This window comes from Gadus chalcogrammus, chromosome 6 (assembly GCF_026213295.1).
Source record: "Gadus chalcogrammus isolate NIFS_2021 chromosome 6, NIFS_Gcha_1.0, whole genome shotgun sequence".
NCBI lineage: Eukaryota > Metazoa > Chordata > Actinopteri > Gadiformes > Gadidae > Gadus > Gadus chalcogrammus.
Window position 1 is genome coordinate 25,162,370 of NC_079417.1, and position 20,161 is coordinate 25,182,530.

The 20,161-nt window shown below is 41.9% G+C and overlaps 1 protein-coding gene across 1 annotated transcript; it reads right to left on the reverse strand.

Annotated features, from left to right (window-relative positions):
• Positions 1 to 8,641: 8,641 nt before the first annotated feature.
• mrpl1 (mitochondrial ribosomal protein L1) lies at positions 8,642 to 19,751 on the reverse strand. The gene is made up of 9 exons (XM_056593338.1): positions 19,643 to 19,751; positions 17,757 to 17,829; positions 17,232 to 17,502; positions 16,703 to 16,786; positions 16,542 to 16,613; positions 15,794 to 15,905; positions 14,331 to 14,431; positions 13,942 to 14,023; positions 8,642 to 8,807 (listed from the first exon to the last, which is right to left on the reverse strand). The coding sequence occupies exons 1-9, from the start codon at positions 19,671 to 19,673 to the stop codon at positions 8,707 to 8,709; spliced, it is 927 nt and encodes a 308-aa protein (XP_056449313.1). The 5' UTR covers positions 19,674 to 19,751; the 3' UTR covers positions 8,642 to 8,706.
• Between the last annotated feature and the right edge of the window lie 410 nt (positions 19,752 to 20,161).

Consider the following 20,161-nt stretch of genomic DNA (forward strand, 5'->3'; position numbering starts at 1 on the left):
ATCTATGACTGGACGCACCCCGACTGGTGCTATGGTCGGTAGTGGAGAACGGGATATTGTGAGACATCGGGTAATGTGAGACCCCCCCTGTATCTAGGCAACGGAACACATTTGTGGTCATGTGACCATTATGTTTTCAAGCCCCTCCCATTTCCCCATGAAGGAGAGGACCTCATGGTGCTGCGGTAAGCATGTTTTTTTCACAAAAATATTTTCTTTGTATGTAAAAGTAAATTTTCTTGCTTTCAACTTAATCAACTGTTGTGCCAAATCTAATTGATTCAGGTAGAAAATCATATATTATACATGTTGATGAACTACCAACATATAAAACCATGTGATGATGCTAGCTGAAGATTAGCCTGAATAACTAAGAGAGGTCGTTTTTTCTAAAATGGAGGTGGTGGGGTAAAGTGAGACAAATTCTGTGGGGTAAAGTGAGACAGTGTCTCACTTTACCCCACCATGAGGCACAAGTTGAGTTTAGTCTTAAACATATTTTAATGTAATATTACATTACATATGTTTTATTTTTAATGTCATAAACATTGTACAAAAGCCATCATGCCAAGGCAATGCAGCAGGAAGCAACCTGGGGCAAACACCCCTCGAGGAGATTGAGATTGCAGCCGCTGAGGTCAAGGAAGGGAAGATGTCTATAAGACCAGCTGCAAGGGACAGAAATATTGACATGTCAAGCCTAAGATTCATGAAGAAAAAAGAGAAAGGGGAAGTAAAATGAATTGTCTACTCTAGGTGCAGATTGGTTTGGCAGCTTCCTAGCACGTTGCCATCTGTGTCTGAACTCCAGAGGCAACATCCCTACAGTCTTCAATAAAACTAGAGTCAGGGAGTTATTTGACAATCTGGCTGTAGTGATGGATAGGTGACAGAATTAATTCTTTAGTTGCAAATGTTTTATGGAGGTTTTACCTCCATAAATAAGGTTCTTCCCTTGCGTCTCATCTTTAACAGGCAAACATTCCCTCCACACATGATTCACAATGTGGATGAAACAGGCGTCTTTACAGTACAAAAGCCACAGCAGGTAAGCTACACATGATTCCCTAGAGAGCATGATGTGGTGAAGAAGCTGCCTCAACCTAAAAGGCCTGGAGGAACCACACGGAGAGAACGACTCCTCATCTTTCCCTGTAACCTTCAGGGCTGTAATGTAGAGTACGACAGTAGGCTGATGTTCTGATCCAGGTGGACCTAGTGCTGTGTTCTGAGTCCCAGGCTGTTCTAGCTGTTTCTTTTTTGTGTTCTGACCCCCAGACTGTGTTCTAATCTATCTGGTTCATTTGAATCTTAATTTGAATGTTAATTAAAACATTTTGAATTATACTACCGGTAGGTTGTATTTGATTTTGTTCAGAGTTACTTGCAAGTGTTTAGAAAAAGAGTTTAATTGACCAATCCCCATGATTCTGTTACTAGTCCGAAATTAGTTCTGGAATGTGTGGTTGTCAAGCTAGCTGTCAGGATTCTAACTGTTAGAACATGTGTTGGTAGTTGGTAGTTTCAGAGTCGATAAAGTACCGGTAAGTGAGTTTACCCCCAGCCGATTCCCTTTACTCCCTTGATTTATCTGGTCTGACTCAGTTTACCCCTAAGATGGGGTAAAGTGAGACACAAGACCACATTTTAAAAAAACACTCATATTTTCACTGCCCTTGCTGATTATTTCCATTGCTAGGAAACATCCTGAATTAAAGGGAAATATGTACATTTTACTGATAGGTAATTTTAGCTCGCTTAGAGGGGAGCAAATGTAAAAAAATAAATAAGTCTCACTTTACCCCACTCTCCCCAAGCAGGCCTACTGCACTTGTGTCGGACAAAGTCTGTGAGTGTGGTGGCTCGATTTTTAAACATCATCGCATTTTGCATCAGGAGCAACTGTGCGCTAAAAATATCGGCCAAAAGAACGAGATGCAGGATGTCGTTGGCATTGTCAATAATATTCGCTCAAAGGCGCTCTCACACCGTCAGTTCAAAGCTGTTGTTGATGAGATGGATGCCCAGTATGGTGATGTATTGTACCACCACAACCCGGTATCACGCGATTTCGTGCTCATGCGCACGAACGTTAATCTATTGAAGCGTGTTCCAGAACACGATAGTCCTACAGAGCAGCGCACCTGCATTTAATATATCTGTGTATTGTCACAATTTCTCAGTATCAAAGGTGAAAGTAGAAACAGGTGGCCAAAAGCTGTCATATTGTTAGTTATCACAGACAATTATAAGTAGAAACGGGTGGCCAAAAGCTGTTTTCAACAATGAATGATCTGTACGGAGCTCCATAAGGGACATTTAGGAGAACGCTCCCGGAGAGAACCTTAGTTTGGAAGTCGTGCTTAGTGACACGACAAATAGCCTACTTCCAATTGAAATACAACATTTAGAAAATAGGCCTACGTGTCCCTGATCCCGTTTCAATAGATTAAATACCGTGACAGTGTCACGTATTTTCGTGAGACCAGGTTCGAGCGTGTGCATGGGTTGAATTGCGTGTGTCTCATGCCGAATGCATGAGACATGAGAGCCCTGTACTTACGTGACACAAACCAGCACCGCAAACGTTCTCTCCCGCTTGAGATGACGTCTTTCTTTATAGGTTCATGGGTCTGATGCGCCGATTTCCCATGCTGATATCTCTGGAGATTCTCGGGCATCTTCGACAATTTGGCTATTGATTGTCTCATTACACGCTAAATAATATAATTATAGCCTAATTATATATATAGCCTATATATATATAGGCAATATATATAATTAGGCAATATATATATATATATATATAGCATTTGTGGTTTTGGCATAAACATAACTAGGGTGCATTGTACTATCTGGGAACACCCTTTCTGAAGCCTCTCTGTCCCTCCCTCTCTCTCTTTCTCTCTCTCGTACCGTTTTGTGGAGCACGTTAATTGTCTGAGAACCCTCCCATTCAGAATGCATTGGTTTACATTTCGTTCTGTATAGCACGAAAAAATTCGGACTATCGTGCTCTGGAACACACTTCAATAGATTAACGTTCGTGCGCATGAGCACGAAATCGCGTGATACCGGGTTGACCACCAGGAGGTGCGGTGGCAGAACCGCGGGAAAGTTTTACAACGTTTCTTTGAGCTGCGTGAGGAAATCAGGGTGTTTCAAGCCATTAAGGAGAACAGCATTCAAGTGCCCTCGAACAATCACTAGCTTGCAGATCTGGCTTTTCTTGTGGACATCACAGAGCTGCTGAATATCCTCAATCTTCAGCTTCAAGGGAGAGACCAGATAATCACTCAGCTGTACGACCATGTCAGAGCCTTCAAGCAAAAGCTCCAGTTGCTTAGCAGACATCTCTCAACAGGTGAGATCTAACTTGAATATGTTATTGAACACAAAACAATGTAGTAGGCTTGTTATTGATCACTACCATGTTATTATATTTGTTACATGCATACTTTGTTTGTGGAGAATAAATGTTCTATTTAAATCTAGGCATTAAATCAGTAACAGTATTTGTTTTTCATACTGCAGCCATAAACAAAAACCAAAAAGTTTTTTTCTCATTTGATTGATGTTTGGTATTTAATTTAAAATCAAATGAACAACCTTGCATCTTACATTGCTACTTTTGTCTTTGTGTCTGTACATTTATGAAATTTGACACATTTTCCCAGCCTCAGAGAAGTTGGGTTGATGGAGGAAGACACATCAAAATACATCAACATTCTCAGCGATCTTGTGGTGGAGTTTGACCTTCGCTTTGAAGATTTTCGTGCTAACGAAACAGCATTTGTGCTGTTTGCGCAACCCTTTTCTGTAAATGTGGATGCAGTCAGTAGGTGCGTTTCCATCCCCCTGATTTTATGCAAACTTTGAAGTATCGAATCAGTGAACGGTGATGGAAACACCAAAATTCGCATAAAAATCCTCTAATTCGCAAAAAGGTTTATCCTCTCGCTTGAGGTGGTTTTTGAGAAATGCGAAAGAGTAAATTTGCAAAATGGGAGATGGAAACACATTTTTCGAAACAGCTGTGACGTAGTGATCTTTGAAAACACAGGACTGACAGTCTTTCCGATTTCCGCATAACGACCGGCCATAGCAACCCTGCCGACATCAATGTGCAACGTCATCACCCTATTCCGCTCCAACCACTTGATGGAAACGCACCTAATTCGAATTACTTTTTTGCGAACTTTCTAAAGATTCGCATCACCTTTTAGATGGAAACGCAGCTAGTGAGGAGCTTCAAATGGAACTTTTGGAACTTCAGTCTGATTCACACTTCCGTTGCTGGTTTAGAGAGCTTTCTTTACAGGACTTTTACAAATGTGTTCCTGCACACAGATATGGAAAGATCCGCAGACATGCACAGGTGATTTTAGCCCTCTTTGGAAGTACCTATGTCTGTGAGCAGGCATTCAGCCTGATGAATCTTAATAAGTCCAAACTGAGAAATTCTTTATCTGACTCTCACCTTCATAACATTCTGTCAGTTAGCCATCTGGAGCCTGATATTAAGAGTCTTGTAAAAACCAATGACAGGCTTCATGTCTACCAATGATAGGCCTACTTCAAGCAGAATGTGTAGGCCTGGACCTCCAATGTGTCAGAGCATGTTCTGCTCTGTATGTTTAATGGGGGCATGTTTTGTCCTGTGTTACTTTGCTTATTGCACTAAAAAAAAATTGTTGTATTTGAGGATATGGGCCCAAGGCCTAGTAATATTCCATGTCTGTCTTCAAATATTTCAGTGCTTAAATTATTTTTCTAATTAATAGAACATAGATTTATCAATCTTTTGAACATAGAATAGAATAGAATAGAATAGAAAGCCTTTTATTGTCATTGCACGAGTGAAGTACAACGACATTTTTAGTAAGCTTTCCCAATTGGTGCATTCGAGAAAATAAATAATATATAAATAGAACAAGAACAACAGTATACCAAATAGAAATGTAAATAATGTAAAATAAATAATAAAGTAAAATAAAGTAAAGTACAATACAGCAGTGGGAGGTTAGGGGGGGGTCAGTCAGTCGGGGGTCAGTGCATGTGTGTGTTCAGGGTGGATACAGCTTTAGGGAAGAAGCTGTCTCTGAACCGTGAAGACCTGGTTCTGATGGACCTATAGCGCCTGCCAGAGGGCATCAGGTCAAACAGGTGAAAGCCAGGGTGGGAGCTGTCCTTTATGATTCTCTCCGCTCTGCTTAGGCAGCGGGAGATGTATATGTCCTTCAGGGAGGGGAGGGGGCAGCCAGTGATCCTCTGTGCGGTGTTTACCACTCCCTGGAGTTTCTTCCGCTCTGCCTCAGTGCACTGTGAAAACCACACTGAGATACAGAACGTCAGAAGACTCTCGATGGTGGAGCGGTAGAAGGTCACCAGCAGCTTCTCTCCCACGTTGTTCCTGTGAAGTGAAGCCGCTGCTGAGCCTTCTTGACGACCGCCGCCGTGTTGGCAGTCCAGGAGAGGCCAGCAGAGATCATGGTGCTCAGGAAGCGGAAGGTGTGGACTCTCTCTACACAGTCACCGTTGATGTAGAGGGAAGCCGGGTCTGCTCTGCTTTTCCTGAAGTCCAGGATGATCTCCTTAGTTTTTGCGATGTTCAATGCCAGGTTGTTGTCTGAACACCACGATGTTAACTTCAGGATCTCATCCCTGTAGGCAGACTCGTCTCCCTCTGAGATCAGTCCAACCACCGTTGTGTCGTCCGCAAACTTCACTATGGTGTTGCTGAGGTGGGTGGGACTGCAGTCGAAGGTGTACAGAGAGTAGAGGAGTGGGCTCAGCACACACCCCTGTGGAGAGCCTGTGCTGAGGGTGCGGGTGGAGGAGAAGTGGGGACCGAGTTTCACCTTCTGGGGTCGATTTGTGAGGAAGTCACTAATCCAGGAACAGGTGAGCGGGTCGAGACCCAGAGCTGACAGTTTGCAGACCAGGATAGCCGGGATGATGGTGTTGAAGGCTGAGCTGTAGTCAATGAAGAGCATCCTGACGTAGCTCTCCCGGGGTTCCAGGTGACTCAGCGCAGCATGAAGGGCTATGGCAATGGCGTCCTCGGTGGATCTGTTCGCTCTGTAAGCGAACTGGTGAGGATCTAAGGTGGGGGGAAGGAAGGCTTTTATGTGGTGTAGGACCAGCCGCTCGAAGCACTTCATAATGATGGGTGTGAGTGCTACTGGGCGGTAGTCATTTAGAGTGACCGGTGCCGATTTCTTGGGTACGGGGATGATGGTGGAGGACTTCAGACAGACTGGGAAGATGGCCTGTGTCAGGGAGAGGTTGAAAATTGTTGTGAAGACCTGTGAGAGCTGGTCAGCACAGCCCTTGAGGACCTTCCCAGGAAGTCCGTCTGGTCCGGCAGCTTTCCTGGGGTTGACTCCACTAAGCACACGTCTCACATCCTGCACCTGTACAGTCAGTGAGTGGGTGCTGTGAGCTGGTGGGGGCTGGGGTGGTGATGAAGCTGAGGTCTGTGATGTCCTTGATGTCTCGAAGCGGGCAAAGAAGAAGTTCAGTTCTTCTGCCAGCGAGATACTTGAGTTCACAGTTGTGGTGTTGTGTCCCCTGTAGTTTGTCAACTGTTGAATGCCTTGCCACACCTGCCGTGGGTTGTTTTCAGAGAGGTGGTCCTCTATTTTCCTCCTGTAGTCCGCCTTTGCCTTCTTAATTCCCCTCCTCAGGTCGGCTCTAGCAGCGCTGTACTGCTCTCTGTCTCCAGACCTGAAGGCGGCGTTGCGGACCTTGAGGAGCGTCCGGACCTGGCTGGTCATCCAGGGCTTCTGATTGGGGAACACACGAATGCGTTTGTCCACTGTGACGTTTCCCACGCAGTACTTGATGTAGGAAAGTACAGATTCTGTGTGGACAGCCAGGTCCTAGTGTTTAAAAACATCCCACTCGGTGTGTAGGAAACAGTCTTGTAGTTGGGAAAGTGCATCCTGAGGCCACGTGGTGATGGTTTTGGTCTGTAGTGGTGCACTTCTCCTGAGAGGGGTGTATGCAGGGGTAAGGAGCAGAGAGAGGTGGTCTGACTGGCCTAAGTGAGGTAGTGGTATGGCTCTGTAAGCATGTTTAATGTTAGTGTAAACATGGTCCAATGTGTTTTTCCCTCTGGTCGGACACTTCACGTGCTGATAAAACTTCGGCAGGACAGACTTTAAGTTTGCCTGATTAAAATCACCGGCTATGATGTGAACACCGTCGGGGTGAGCACGCTGCTGAGTGTTTATGGCTTTTAGCAGTAGAGAGAGAGCTATGCCAACGTTGGCATTGGGAGGAATGTAAACAGCCGTGATTAGCACTACTGTTAACTCTCTGGGCAGAAAAAATGGGCGACATTTAACTGTAATGTACTCTAAGTCCGGGGAGCAGTGTGTGTCTATAGTTGTTGTATTTATAGACCAGCTGTTGTGTATAAAGATGCACAAACCACCTCCTCTGCTCTTACCGGAGTCTTTGTTGCGATCCCAGCGGTGGACGGTGCGCCCCCCAGCTGTACGGCTGCGTCCGGGATCGACGGGTGAAGCCATGTCTCGGATATTACAGACACGCAACAGTCTCGTACATAGCGGTTACCGTTGGCGAGTAGTTCCAGCTCGTCCATTTTGTGTGTCAGAGATCTTGCGTTGGAGAGGAACATACTCGGTAGAGGAGGCTTATGTGGGTCTTTCCTCAGTCTTGCCAGGAGGCCGGAGCGACGTCCCCGCTTCTGCTTCCTCTCCCTTCTCCGTCGGCGCCGCCTGCCGCAGCTGATTACGATCCACGGAGAGCCTGGTGGTCTCGCTATCTCGTCCGGGATGTTGTTGTGGCAATGAAAGTCGGCTGTGACCGGTGATTTTCTGTGAAAACCCACGTCCAGTAAAGCCTGTCTACTGTAGCAATTGTTTCCTTGCGTAGTAGACACAAACAAAAACGTAAATAAAAGCATAAAAAACAAATAAAGCACCGAAAGGGAAGAGCCGTTATAAGCCGCTGCGACCGTGCGCGCCGCCATGGCAACAACATTCATGTGAAGCACAATAAACAGTGTCATTCACTTTTCAAAATGACATGTGATAGTGATGATGATAGTGTTGATTTTGCACACGCATTCTATTTATACCCATATTTAACTTAATACACTGACAATTTTAAATTTGGCCCACGAGCCTCCCCCCAATTAGATTTTGGCCCTCCACTGGGAAGAATTTAGGCACCCCTGCTTTAGAGGCAGCTAGGCTATTAGAGACCCTCTAGAGGTGGACGCACCAGGCAGGGTATCTCGGATGCCCTGCTAAGGGTATCTCCACCGTGCATATACATTTCCCTGCCTTTTGCTTCATAGAGATTAGACCAAACCTTTACTAAATAAAGTCAGTTAAAAGCGATCCTGATTCGATTACCTTTTCAGAAAGAACGCGACAGCACCCCTGAGAGTACCTCAAATAAGCAAACTGTTTGGAACATGACAACTTCTCTCTAAATTACCAACTTATTTCACTAACAGTGACAGGGTGGCCTATATTATTAAAACACAGATTGCTATGCTTTAAGATCATACTAGGCATTTTACCCCGTTTAAACACTATTTTAAGTTCATGCCCCTTTTAAGAAACCAGCTCTGAAAAATAACAACTGAACAAACTGGTATGTTTAGAACAAGTCTTTATTGAACAAAGTATCAACATTATTTACACATGAAACAAGCAGTGGGAGGTCTCAGCTCTTATCTGCTGGAGGAGGTTGAAGGATTTCCTGGCTGCTGAAGCGCAGAGCTTCACTGGTATGACTCGCTAGGATGGACCTCTCAATGAAGGGACCTGGAGAGTGAGGACCGGAGAGGAGAAGGGGGTATAGAGAAGGAGAGAGGAAGAGAACAGAGACAGGAGGAGAAAAGGGGAAAGGGTAGAGTGGAGTGGAGAGTAAGAAAAATACATTAATTACCATGAATGATTATAGTTATATTTCCATCCCACTGTGCAGCTGGATCTGTCTGACATATTTTGCGCTTGTCTGCACACCAGAACTGTTTTAAACCCAAGTGGACTAATCACCCTCCTAGACCAATGTTTTTCAACCTGTGATAGGTGAGGGTACTGCAAGTAGTATATGGGATATAGTGGTTTATTACACGGGTCTTTTCAACGTTCCGTTCACTTGCATTGGCACTTCACAACTTCCGGCGGTCAACTATTTTTTGATAATTCATTGGCAACGGATGAATAATGACCGCTGTCAAGGTAAACAAAATGACTTTTTGCCTTTGGTATCACTCTGCACGTAGTCCGGTAACTTGTCAATGTATTAGTATTTTATTCACTTTTTTATCTTTATTTATTATTATTATTATTGTTATTTTTAATTATCATTATTATTTTTATCTTATTGTACAGCACTTTGGTCAGTGTATGCTGTGTGTAAATGTGCTCTATAAATAAAACTTACTTACTTACTTACTAATAAGCGTGATATGTATCAACCCAAGCGCTGTCGGTTGCTAAGCGACGACGTCAACGTCTTGGGCGGACTATTTCTCTGCTGAGCAACACTATGAATGCTGGTAACAAATACATTGTAAATAAATTGTTTCGTTTTGGGAAGTAGCCGTGTAATAAGCGGGATAATGTATAGAACTTCGCCGGTCATTATCGAAAAATAAACCCCTTCATGGCGAAGCAAGACACCTCCGCTGCGCGTCGGTGTCCTGTTCGCCCTGTCGGGGCTTATTTTCTCGATAGTGACCGGCGTTCTATACATTATCCCTTACATATTGAATTGGTCCAATTTACAATAATAGAAAAAGTAACATGGATCATTTAAAAGAAATTATATTATAAATATTTTTTCAATTGTAATAACCTTCATTGTTATTTGCATTAGTTTGTGTTTACTAAATAAACACACTGGGACAATATCAGCGTTGCTGACTTACCTTTCCCCTGTTTCACCCTAGCCATGTCCTGCCTGCAGCAATAATCGTTCATAAGGGGCGCACTGGCACTATTTGCTCAGCCACTGCATGTTTGTTGATTGCATACAAGGTAGTCTGTGACAGATCTTGATAACAATTCTGTGGTACACCTTAAGTAAAAGGTTGGGAACCACAGATCAAGACTACTAGACAAACATTAGGCTGAGGCAGAATAAATAGACCCCAGAACCAAAAACACATGGCTCAGCTCCGCCTACGGTGTGGAAGTGTTGATGGATTGACACGGTGGCGGATTAGATAGATAGATAGATAGATAGATAGATAGATAGATAGATAGATAGATAGATAGATAGATAGATAGATAGATAGATAGATAGATAGATAGATAGATAGATAGATAGATAGATAGATAGATAGATAGATAGATAGATAGATAGATAGATAGATAGATAGATAGATAGATAGATAGATAGATAGATAGATAGATAGATAGATAGATAGATAGATAGATAGATAGATAGATAGATAGATAGATAGATAGATAGATAGATAGATAGATAGATAGATAGATAGATAGATAGATAGATAGATAGATAGATAGATAGATAGATAGATAGATAGATAGATAGATAGATAGATAGATAGATAGATAGATAGATAGATAGATAGATAGATAGATAGATAGATAGATAGATAGATAGATAGATAGATAGATAGATAGATAGATAGATAGATAGATAGATAGATAGATAGATAGATAGATAGATAGATAGATAGATAGATAGATAGATAGATAGATAGATAGATAGATAGATAGATAGATAGATAGATAGATAGATAGATAGATAGATAGATAGATAGATAGATAGATAGATAGATAGATAGATAGATAGATAGATAGATAGATAGATAGATAGATAGATAGATAGATAGATAGATAGATAGATAGATAGATAGATAGATAGATAGATAGATAGATAGATAGATAGATAGATAGATAGATAGATAGATAGATAGATAGATAGATAGATAGATAGATAGATAGATAGATAGATAGATAGATAGATAGATAGATAGATAGATAGATAGATAGATAGATAGATAGATAGATAGATAGATAGATAGATAGATAGATAGATAGATAGATAGATAGATAGATAGATAGATAGATAGATAGATAGATAGATAGATAGATAGATAGATAGATAGATAGATAGATAGATAGATAGATAGATAGATAGATAGATAGATAGATAGATAGATAGATAGATAGATAGATAGATAGATAGATAGATAGATAGATAGATAGATAGATAGATAGATAGATAGATAGATAGATAGATAGATAGATAGATAGATAGATAGATAGATAGATAGATAGATAGATAGATAGATAGATAGATAGATAGATAGATAGATAGATAGATAGATAGATAGATAGATAGATAGATAGATAGATAGATAGATAGATAGATAGATAGATAGATAGATAGATAGATAGATAGATAGATAGATAGATAGATAGATAGATAGATAGATAGATAGATAGATAGATAGATAGATAGATAGATAGATAGATAGATAGATAGATAGATAGATAGATAGATAGATAGATAGATAGATAGATAGATAGATAGATAGATAGATAGATAGATAGATAGATAGATAGATAGATAGATAGATAGATAGATAGATAGATAGATAGATAGATAGATAGATAGATAGATAGATAGATAGATAGATAGATAGATAGATAGATAGATAGATAGATAGATAGATAGATAGATAGATAGATAGATAGATAGATAGATAGATAGATAGATAGATAGATAGATAGATAGATAGATAGATAGATAGATAGATAGATAGATAGATAGATAGATAGATAGATAGATAGATAGATAGATAGATAGATAGATAGATAGATAGATAGATAGATAGATAGATAGATAGATAGATCCTTTAATTATCCTTTACAGGAAATTACAGTGTCACAACAGCGTATGGACAGACATAACAAACACACAAACCCTCATATAGCTAAACTACTTAAAGGACCATTTCACCGGTGGAGGCATGGATATGTATTGAAATTGGGTCCTATATGTAGTCGAATAATAAAATAAATTTCTAATTTGGTGCCGTCTTGACCGAGAAAAGGGACTTTTTGGCGCTTGTGGATTGAAGACAACAACTCCCACTATGCACCACGATGCACAGCTTCGCTGGCCACTCCCGCTGATCTAGATCTCCGCCTATCGGACACCTCGCTGTTCCATCTACCAAGCTGATACCGTAAGACTGCTTGAAAATCATTTCACACAACATTTGTGTGAAATGAGTATTAGTTGGTGAACTCAGTGAATTACCGTATTTTCCGCACTATAAGGCGCACTTCATAAAGACTGTAAGGCGCACTCCGTAAAGACGGAGTCATTTCGAAACCGCATCGAGCTGTAGAAACGCTGTAGTAAATATTCAAGGCGCTGGTTCTCCACAGAAAAAAGTGGAGGGCATCAAGCCTGCGCGCTGTATACCAACATTCAGTCACGAGGAGATTCAATCTTTTGAATTGAGCAGAAATACTTTTTAATTTACAGTTAGTAATTACATTTATCAAGGGGCTTTATTTAAAGCTACAAAAAGAATACAAATAAAACAAGAAATGTGGGAGGAGTAGGGAAAAAGCATTTTTGCGGTTTTCGCGATTTTGCGGAAAATTGGGCGTGGAATTGGCGTGGCCTATGCCAAAAGATGCAGCAGACTCCAGTGCATCTGTTGGTATAACGCTTTGGACTGTGGGAGGTTCGGTGTGGGAGTTATAGCCCCAAACGCGTATTCCTTGGTATAGCGCCACCTAGTGGCCGGCATGTCTGGATTTTGTCGTCTGCATAGTCTTCACGGACCTGGATCTAGTCATGCAATTGGCGTGTCTGCACCATTTACGGTTTGGGCTGTGGTACCACTTTCTTGGTAGGAAGTATAATAAAAAGAAAAAACCTTACAAAAACAATAGGGTTCCAACCTGTTGGCTTGGACCCCTAATAATAAATAAAAAATTCAACGCAACTCTGACGTCCCCCAGCTGGTGGGTGGCTAATGCCATCAAGCGTTTCAGACGTCCACACGAATCCTAACACGAAACCGCATAGGTCCGGATAGATTTGAAACCAACTCAGAGGGTGGGAGTGAACGGAGTTGTCACAACGCTTAATAAAGATTGACTTTATCTGACTGTTTTGTTGAAATTCCCTTTAGCACAGCTCCATCTAGTCGATGCATAACGCAACCCCAGTCAAACGTTTGACTGCAGTATCTTCTATTCTATGCGCTTTATAATCCGGTGCGCCCTATATATGAAAACAGTTCTAAAATAGGCCATTCATTGAAGGTGCGCCTTATAATCCGGTGTGCCTTATAGTGCGGAAAATACGGTAGTCCTCGTTTGTATTTCTTTCGAAATAGTGAACTTTTGCATGGTGCCATCTTCTATGTCAGATCCAGTACCCTCCGCCATTGTACTTCAGTTTTATCAACAGCCTCTGTTAGCTTAGCTTCAGACGCTGTGGATGTTAGTTTCTGCTGGTGAAGTCCCACCCACTGGCACTGCTCTAATAGGTCTGTAGCATCAGTGGGTCCCACCCCCTATAGAGGGGTGGGACTAGTGGTTGTAGTCTTACGAGAATCCTCCCCTCTTACACTTCCTATTTACTTCTACGCAAAAATCGTCATATTGCGTCATCTTAAACAGGAAGTGTTGGAGATCGATACGGATCTCTCCAGTCTCTCCAGAAAATAAGGGAATGATGCACGACCATTCAAAAATATGAGTGGGTTTCTAACGTTCAAAGCTTAATGGAAATGGGTGAAGTTTCCCTTTAAATACTTAAACAATAAATACAATAATAAATACTAAAAAGTATTAATAGGAAGTATTAGTAGGATTTAACTAGTATTTACTTTACACAAAACAAGGTTTAGTGCACATTAAGATAATGTGTGTCAGAGTTTCTCAACCTTACCATATTCTGCAGGGCGGTGGGAACACACGTCTGTTAGGATGGACTTCACGTTGGCCAGGATGTGTTCTGTAGGCATGTCCAGCTATGCGCGCACACGCACACGCACACAATAAATAACCAAGTCACAGCTGATTTTAATCAGTTTCATTTTCAACCATTCACAATAACATGTAAATTTGTACAGGAGGAGGAGCTCCTGCCTATGGGTTGGAACAACAGGAACTTTCTATTTCACAAAATGTCAAAATTGCCGTCAGCTGCAGAGATATTAGCAAGTTACAAAAACGTTTGTAAAGGATCAATGTAATCATGTGTTCTTTAATTCCACGTTAAGTATGCTGACTTAAGGTGATGGACGATAGACCCTATTAGGAGGGATGGATGGTTACCGTAGCAATCTGTGTCCTGACGTAGCAGTCCTTCTCCACCTGGTACTCGAAGCCCGTCTTGAACATGGCCATCATCTTGGGAATGTTCACACCCACTGACCCTGCAAACACACACACACACAAATTATATTATCATCCTGTTATCATCTTAACTGAACGTTCCCAGTCCCACTCGACTATTGGTATCAGTACTGGCGGCACGTAGCCCAGGAGAATTCTATTCTATTGAGTGGGTTGGCTGGTAACCGGAAGGTTTCTAGTTCGATCACCGGCTCCTCCTATGGAGTGTCGATGTGTCCCTGAGCAAGGCACCTAACTCTGACTGCTCCCGACGAGCTGGCTGTCACCTTGCAAGGCTGTCTACTTGCATGGCTGTCTCCTTGCATGGTTAACAGCCCTATTGATATTTCATACTTTTTTATTCTTCCCATGGATACTTGTTATTTAGCCTTTATATGACCTTTGGCCCCCCAGGGCTCCAGACTAACCTTTTGCATTGGTTGCAATGGTGTACCAGGTTTTTTAGGTGCACCAGCACAAAATGTAGGTTCACCCACATTTTTCATTGTGTCGCCTTTAACGCCATAAGGTGACCCTTTAACGCCATAAGGTGACCCTTTAACGCCATAAGGTGACCCTTTAACGCCATAAGGTGACCCTTTAACGCCATAAGGTGACCCTTTAACGCAATAAGGTGACCCTTTAACGCCATAAGGTGACCCTTTAACGCCATAAGGTGACCCTTTAACGCCATAAGGTGACCCTTTTATCGCTCGCCATAACTTTCATATAATGTGAATGATTAACAAGAATAATGGTGCGTTCCAGGCAACCCGTAACCCGTAACCCGTGTTTTCACAACCTTCTACCCGTGAAAATGCCCTGGGACGAGCAGCTCCAGCGGAGGGAACTTAGCGGCAGTCCTGCAGCTCCGGTGGAGAAAGGGATGGTACTCCCGGAGCTGAGCTGCCGCCGTGTTCCCTCCGCTGGAGCGGCTCGTCTGCTGGTCCACAAAATCTTAGCTATGCTCTGATTGGAGGGGAGTGGGGAAGTGGGAGGTAATATTCAACTGTGCCCCCTTCCTACGTAGGAGGGGGCGCCGAAACTGACTAGCTCGTTTGGTAACTGTAGGCGGGGTACTCTCAGAAATGCATACATCACTCAAAGAATCATGTACAGACTTTCACCCGGGCAGCGTCGGTTGCACCAGTGCGACCTAGAAAGATGATAAGTCGCACCCTTAAATATTTTGGTCGCACTCTGGAGCCCTCGGCTTGGTCTTATTCCCATAGTGGTGAATATGGGTAATACCAGTATAATATAGTTTAAAATAAGTAACGGTGGGGTCAAAATAATTACTGTGACAAGCTTAACACACGCACACTGACCAAGTATACACATATATTATCACACAATCAAATACACACATTACCGCAAACACATCTCTCATAACGAGGAGTCACCTCTCTTGCTCTTGGGGAACTTCTTGCGCAGTTTGTTCTTCAGCGGGACGATCTTTGGAAGCATCTCAGGAACCGAGATGTAGAAGTCTGCCGACACCTCGTCCTCCAGGATCTGCACAACAACCCGATCAGTATATATTACACCCACACACACAGCCACAGTCCAGTCTAATGCACTAGTACTACCAACCCGATCAGTATATATTACACACACACCAACACCCACAGTCCAGTCTGATGCACTAGTACTACCAACCCGATCAGTATATATTACACCCACACCAACACCCACAGTCCAGTCTAATGCACTAGTACCACACACACACAAACACCCACAGTCCAGTCTAATGCACTAGTACTACACACCTCGTCCTCCAGGATCTGCACAACAACCCGATCAGTATATATTACACACACACCAACACCCACAGTCCAGTCTAATGCACTAGTACTACACACACGCCGTCTAACTCACTCATACTACACACACGCAGTCTGTCTTAATCAATCATACCTCTCTCACACACATTTTTGCTTGCCCTACCCCCCATGCTGCAAGGATGATCAGAGTTATTATGAGAACCGTCAGAGTTCTCGCGGGAACTTTGCTTGCCCCACCCCCCCTCACACGCACACAGATATGGACACACACACAGACACACAGACACACACACACACACACACACACACAGACACACACACACACACACACACACACACACACACACACACACACACACACACACACCTGCTCCACCAGTTCAGGTCCTCCAACAAACTGGGCTCCTTGTTCCCGGGCGACCTGAGCCTGCTCCGGGTTCTAAAGGACAAACAGGCCACACAACGTTTTACAACACATACATATAATATAGTTTAAAGGTCTACAATACCGGAATTCTCTGAGCCTACCTCAGTGAAGACAGCCACCGTGTTGAGTCCTGTGCTGAAGGAGTGAGGCAACTGGACCGTACTCACAAAAGCATCGACCGTTTTCTGCAAGAGAACAAATAAATAAATCCAAATGCCACTGAGATCTATAAAAGACAAGAGATGACTTTCGACTGCTCGGAGCAAACACAGGAATCTAGTCAGTAGGGACTTTGGGAGTAGATTATGGCACTTAATGTATGCACTTATTGTATGTAGTACATCCTGGCACTCAAAATAATAAATTAAAAGCACATAGTTGTGAGGCATCTTATCGCAGTTATCTTCTTTGTATACAGGGAATGGGTTAACCTAGCGTTTGTTAGTGCTTTGCACTTGGTTCTATTAACATCCCTACTGTACCGACAGCGATAGATAGTTTCTGTTTCTTCTGACAAATGTACTTATTGTAAGTCGCTTTATATAAAAGCATCTGCTAAATGCGCTAAATATAATGATTATTCTAGGATCCTAGTGTGTGGTCTTGGAGGTACCAGACCCATTGTGTCACCTTCTTCTCCAGCTTCATGTCCAGCTTGAGGTCTATGTAGACGGGCTGGTCGGGGACGGTGGCGTCCAGCTCCTGGTACAGCTTGAGCCTGAGGAGCGCGACGGCAGGGGCGAGCACGGGCCGGGGGTAGAACCGCGCCACATAGACGTCGTCCACGGGCGCCCACGCCGTCAGACCGTAAGGCTTATGCCGCGCACTGTCGTCGATGACCCGCTTCTCCTTCTTCACCTCCTTCTCCACCTCTTTCTTCACCTCCTTCTTCTTCTGGGCTCTAGAACACAGCAGAGGTTTCAATCAGGTTGACAACAAATCTCAGTTATGCCATTGACCGTAACTATCTGTTATTCAAACATCTGCTATTATTATTTAATATTCATTACTGTCCATCATTACTGTTTACTATTGAGTTAATGTTTACTTTGTTTAGCAGATAATATAGAAGTCAGATCGTTAAATGGATAGTTTTAGTTTGAAATCAACTTAACCAGCAAGGATTGAATGGTTAAGTTTGAGTTTGAAACCCACCTGGCGGGGGCGGCGTAGGACCGGGCGGGAAGGTGACAGACCCTCGGGGTCCTGGAGGGCAACAGGTAACCTCCTGACCAGAAAGAAAACAGAATCACACAAGTCACATGTGGCACCTTGAGGAAGAAGCAAATAACTTCTCATCTATTTCGCTGAGTTTAGAGAATACTTTCTGTTGCTTTTTTCCCACTTTGGTTTGGAAATTAAATTTAAATATTATTTCACTAAATGGATACTTACTAGAAGTTGCTAAGCTACTTTGTTTACAGACATTTATACTTGAAATGGGTATTGGTTTAGACTTATGATTGCCTGCTCAGGAGTTGTATAAAATGCTTTGTATTTAGGGAAACTTCAGCTTGTTCAGAATGCTGCTGCTAGAGTTCTAACAAAGAACAAACAATTTGAACAGTCACATTATTCCAATTCTGAAATCATTACATTGTATTCCTGTAGGTTAGAGAATTGATTTTATAAAATCAGGTTGCTAACCTATAAATCCTTACATGGTTTAGGACCAAAATATTTAACTGATATGCTTCCACTACATAAGCCTTCTAGACCACTCAGATCTTCTGAGACCAATCTGTTAATGAACCCCAGAGTAAACACGAAACATGGGAAAGCAGGATTTAGTCACTATGCAATAAATAGCTGGAATAAACTCCCTGAGGTTTTAAGACCTGACCGATTTTAAAACAAGATTGAAGACTTTTATGTTTGCTTTAGCTTTCAGCTAAATCTTAAATATATTGCTTTTTTTACTTTGCTTATATTTTCTATTTTATTACTAAAATGCCGTTTTCACTTTTGCCTTTATTTTATATTTTTACCAGAGAGATACATGATCTGATACCAGAGAGAAAGGAAAAGGGTTTGAGACCCGAGTTCTGTCTGGGTTAGAATCCTAGAATCCGGTTTGGAGTCCCAGATTCTTGGTTGGACTCCCAGAGGAAGGACCAAGTTCCTTTAGGTCGGGTTGGAGTCCCAGAAAAAGGACCATGTTCCTTTAGGTCGGGTTGGAGTCCTGACGTGGGTATCAGAGAGTCTGTTGATCTGATCTTAAATACATTGCACTCTTTTTATTTTATTGTATGACAATGTTTATAGGTAAAGCACTTTGAGTCTGCCTTGTGTATGAAAAGTGCTACACAAACAAAGTTGCCTTGCCTTGCCTTTTGACTAATCGTTTATGTTTATGATGCATTGCTGATGCGTTATAATAATGCCGTTTTTTTAACCGTTTGACATTAATGGTAGTTTTGTCTGGGTTAGAATCCTAGAATCCGGGTTGCAGTCCAGAGAAAGGACCAAGTTCCTTAGGTTGAGTTGGAGTCCCGACGCGGGTACCAGAGAGTCTGTTGATCTGATGTTAAATACATTGCACTCTTTTTATTTTATTGTATGACAATGTTTATATGTAAAGCACTTTGAGTCTGCCTTGTGTATGAAAAGTGCTATACAAACAAAGTTGCCTTGCCTTGCCTTTTGACTAATCGTTTGTGTTTATGATGCATTGCTGATGCGTTATAATAATGCAGTTTTTTTAACCGTTTGACATTATTAGTAGACCTGTGGTAGACTCGGATAATAATCGAGAGAGGGATGTCATTTATTGTCATGAAATCAAAATAATGCATAGTCCTGGTTGCAAAGTGGTTATAGCTGAGCACAGATTGTATTAAATAAGATTGTATATAAACTAAAAGCGGTATAAACTAATATAGAAAGCAACATATAGGCCTAAAGTTCTAATGAATATGCCGAATACTATCATAGCCAGCATGAGCTGTGTTTCACTGTATGCAGCGGATATACATGTAACATTATTACCTTAACACCTTTCATCCCAGTTATTTAAAATAATGTAAAATATTTCCACTGACCTTTTAATAAAGTCCTCACGCAGGATGCCATGTTTGAAGAACAGCCTGGTCCGACTCCGGAATGGAAAAAGAGATCACACCGACAGTTCCGCCACCAGCTTGGAATTACTATAGAGACAACTATAGTCCATGTTTATAACCACATAACTATTGCTAAAAAAATGTAGCTTCTTTTTTGCTTCAAATTTCATGCTAAAATACATGATAAAACAGACAAGGATTGTATCATAAAGAGAAAAATTTATGAATGGCAAGGGCACGATTGTATCATCAGTCACTTGAACATAAAAAGGGCATGGTTCAGTTTAAAAAGGCCACCTGAGACAACTAGAACGACCATAGTGAATTAAAGTTACTTTTACTAGAACTAAATAAGATGTTTACTTTGCCTTGAGACCTAATGCACCGTTAGGCCTAGAAATAATAATAATAATAGAATAAACCATGCTTGATAAGAAAACACTAAAGGTGGATACAACGTAATAATACAATCGCTTCAGTAGAAATTCATAATAACAA

Excerpts from the sequence above, each read along its gene's own strand:
- mrpl1 (XM_056593338.1), bottom strand. The coding sequence starts at position 19,673 with ATGGCATCCTGCGTGAGGACTTTATTAAAAG. Across the intron at positions 17,830-19,642 it reads CGTGAGGACTTTATTAAAAG|GAGGTTACCTGTTGCCCTCC; the intron begins GTCAGTGGAAAT and ends CTTTCTGGTCAG. Across the intron at positions 16,614-16,702 it reads CGGTGGCTGTCTTCACTGAG|AACCCGGAGCAGGCTCAGGT; the intron begins GTAGGCTCAGAG and ends TTTGTCCTTTAG.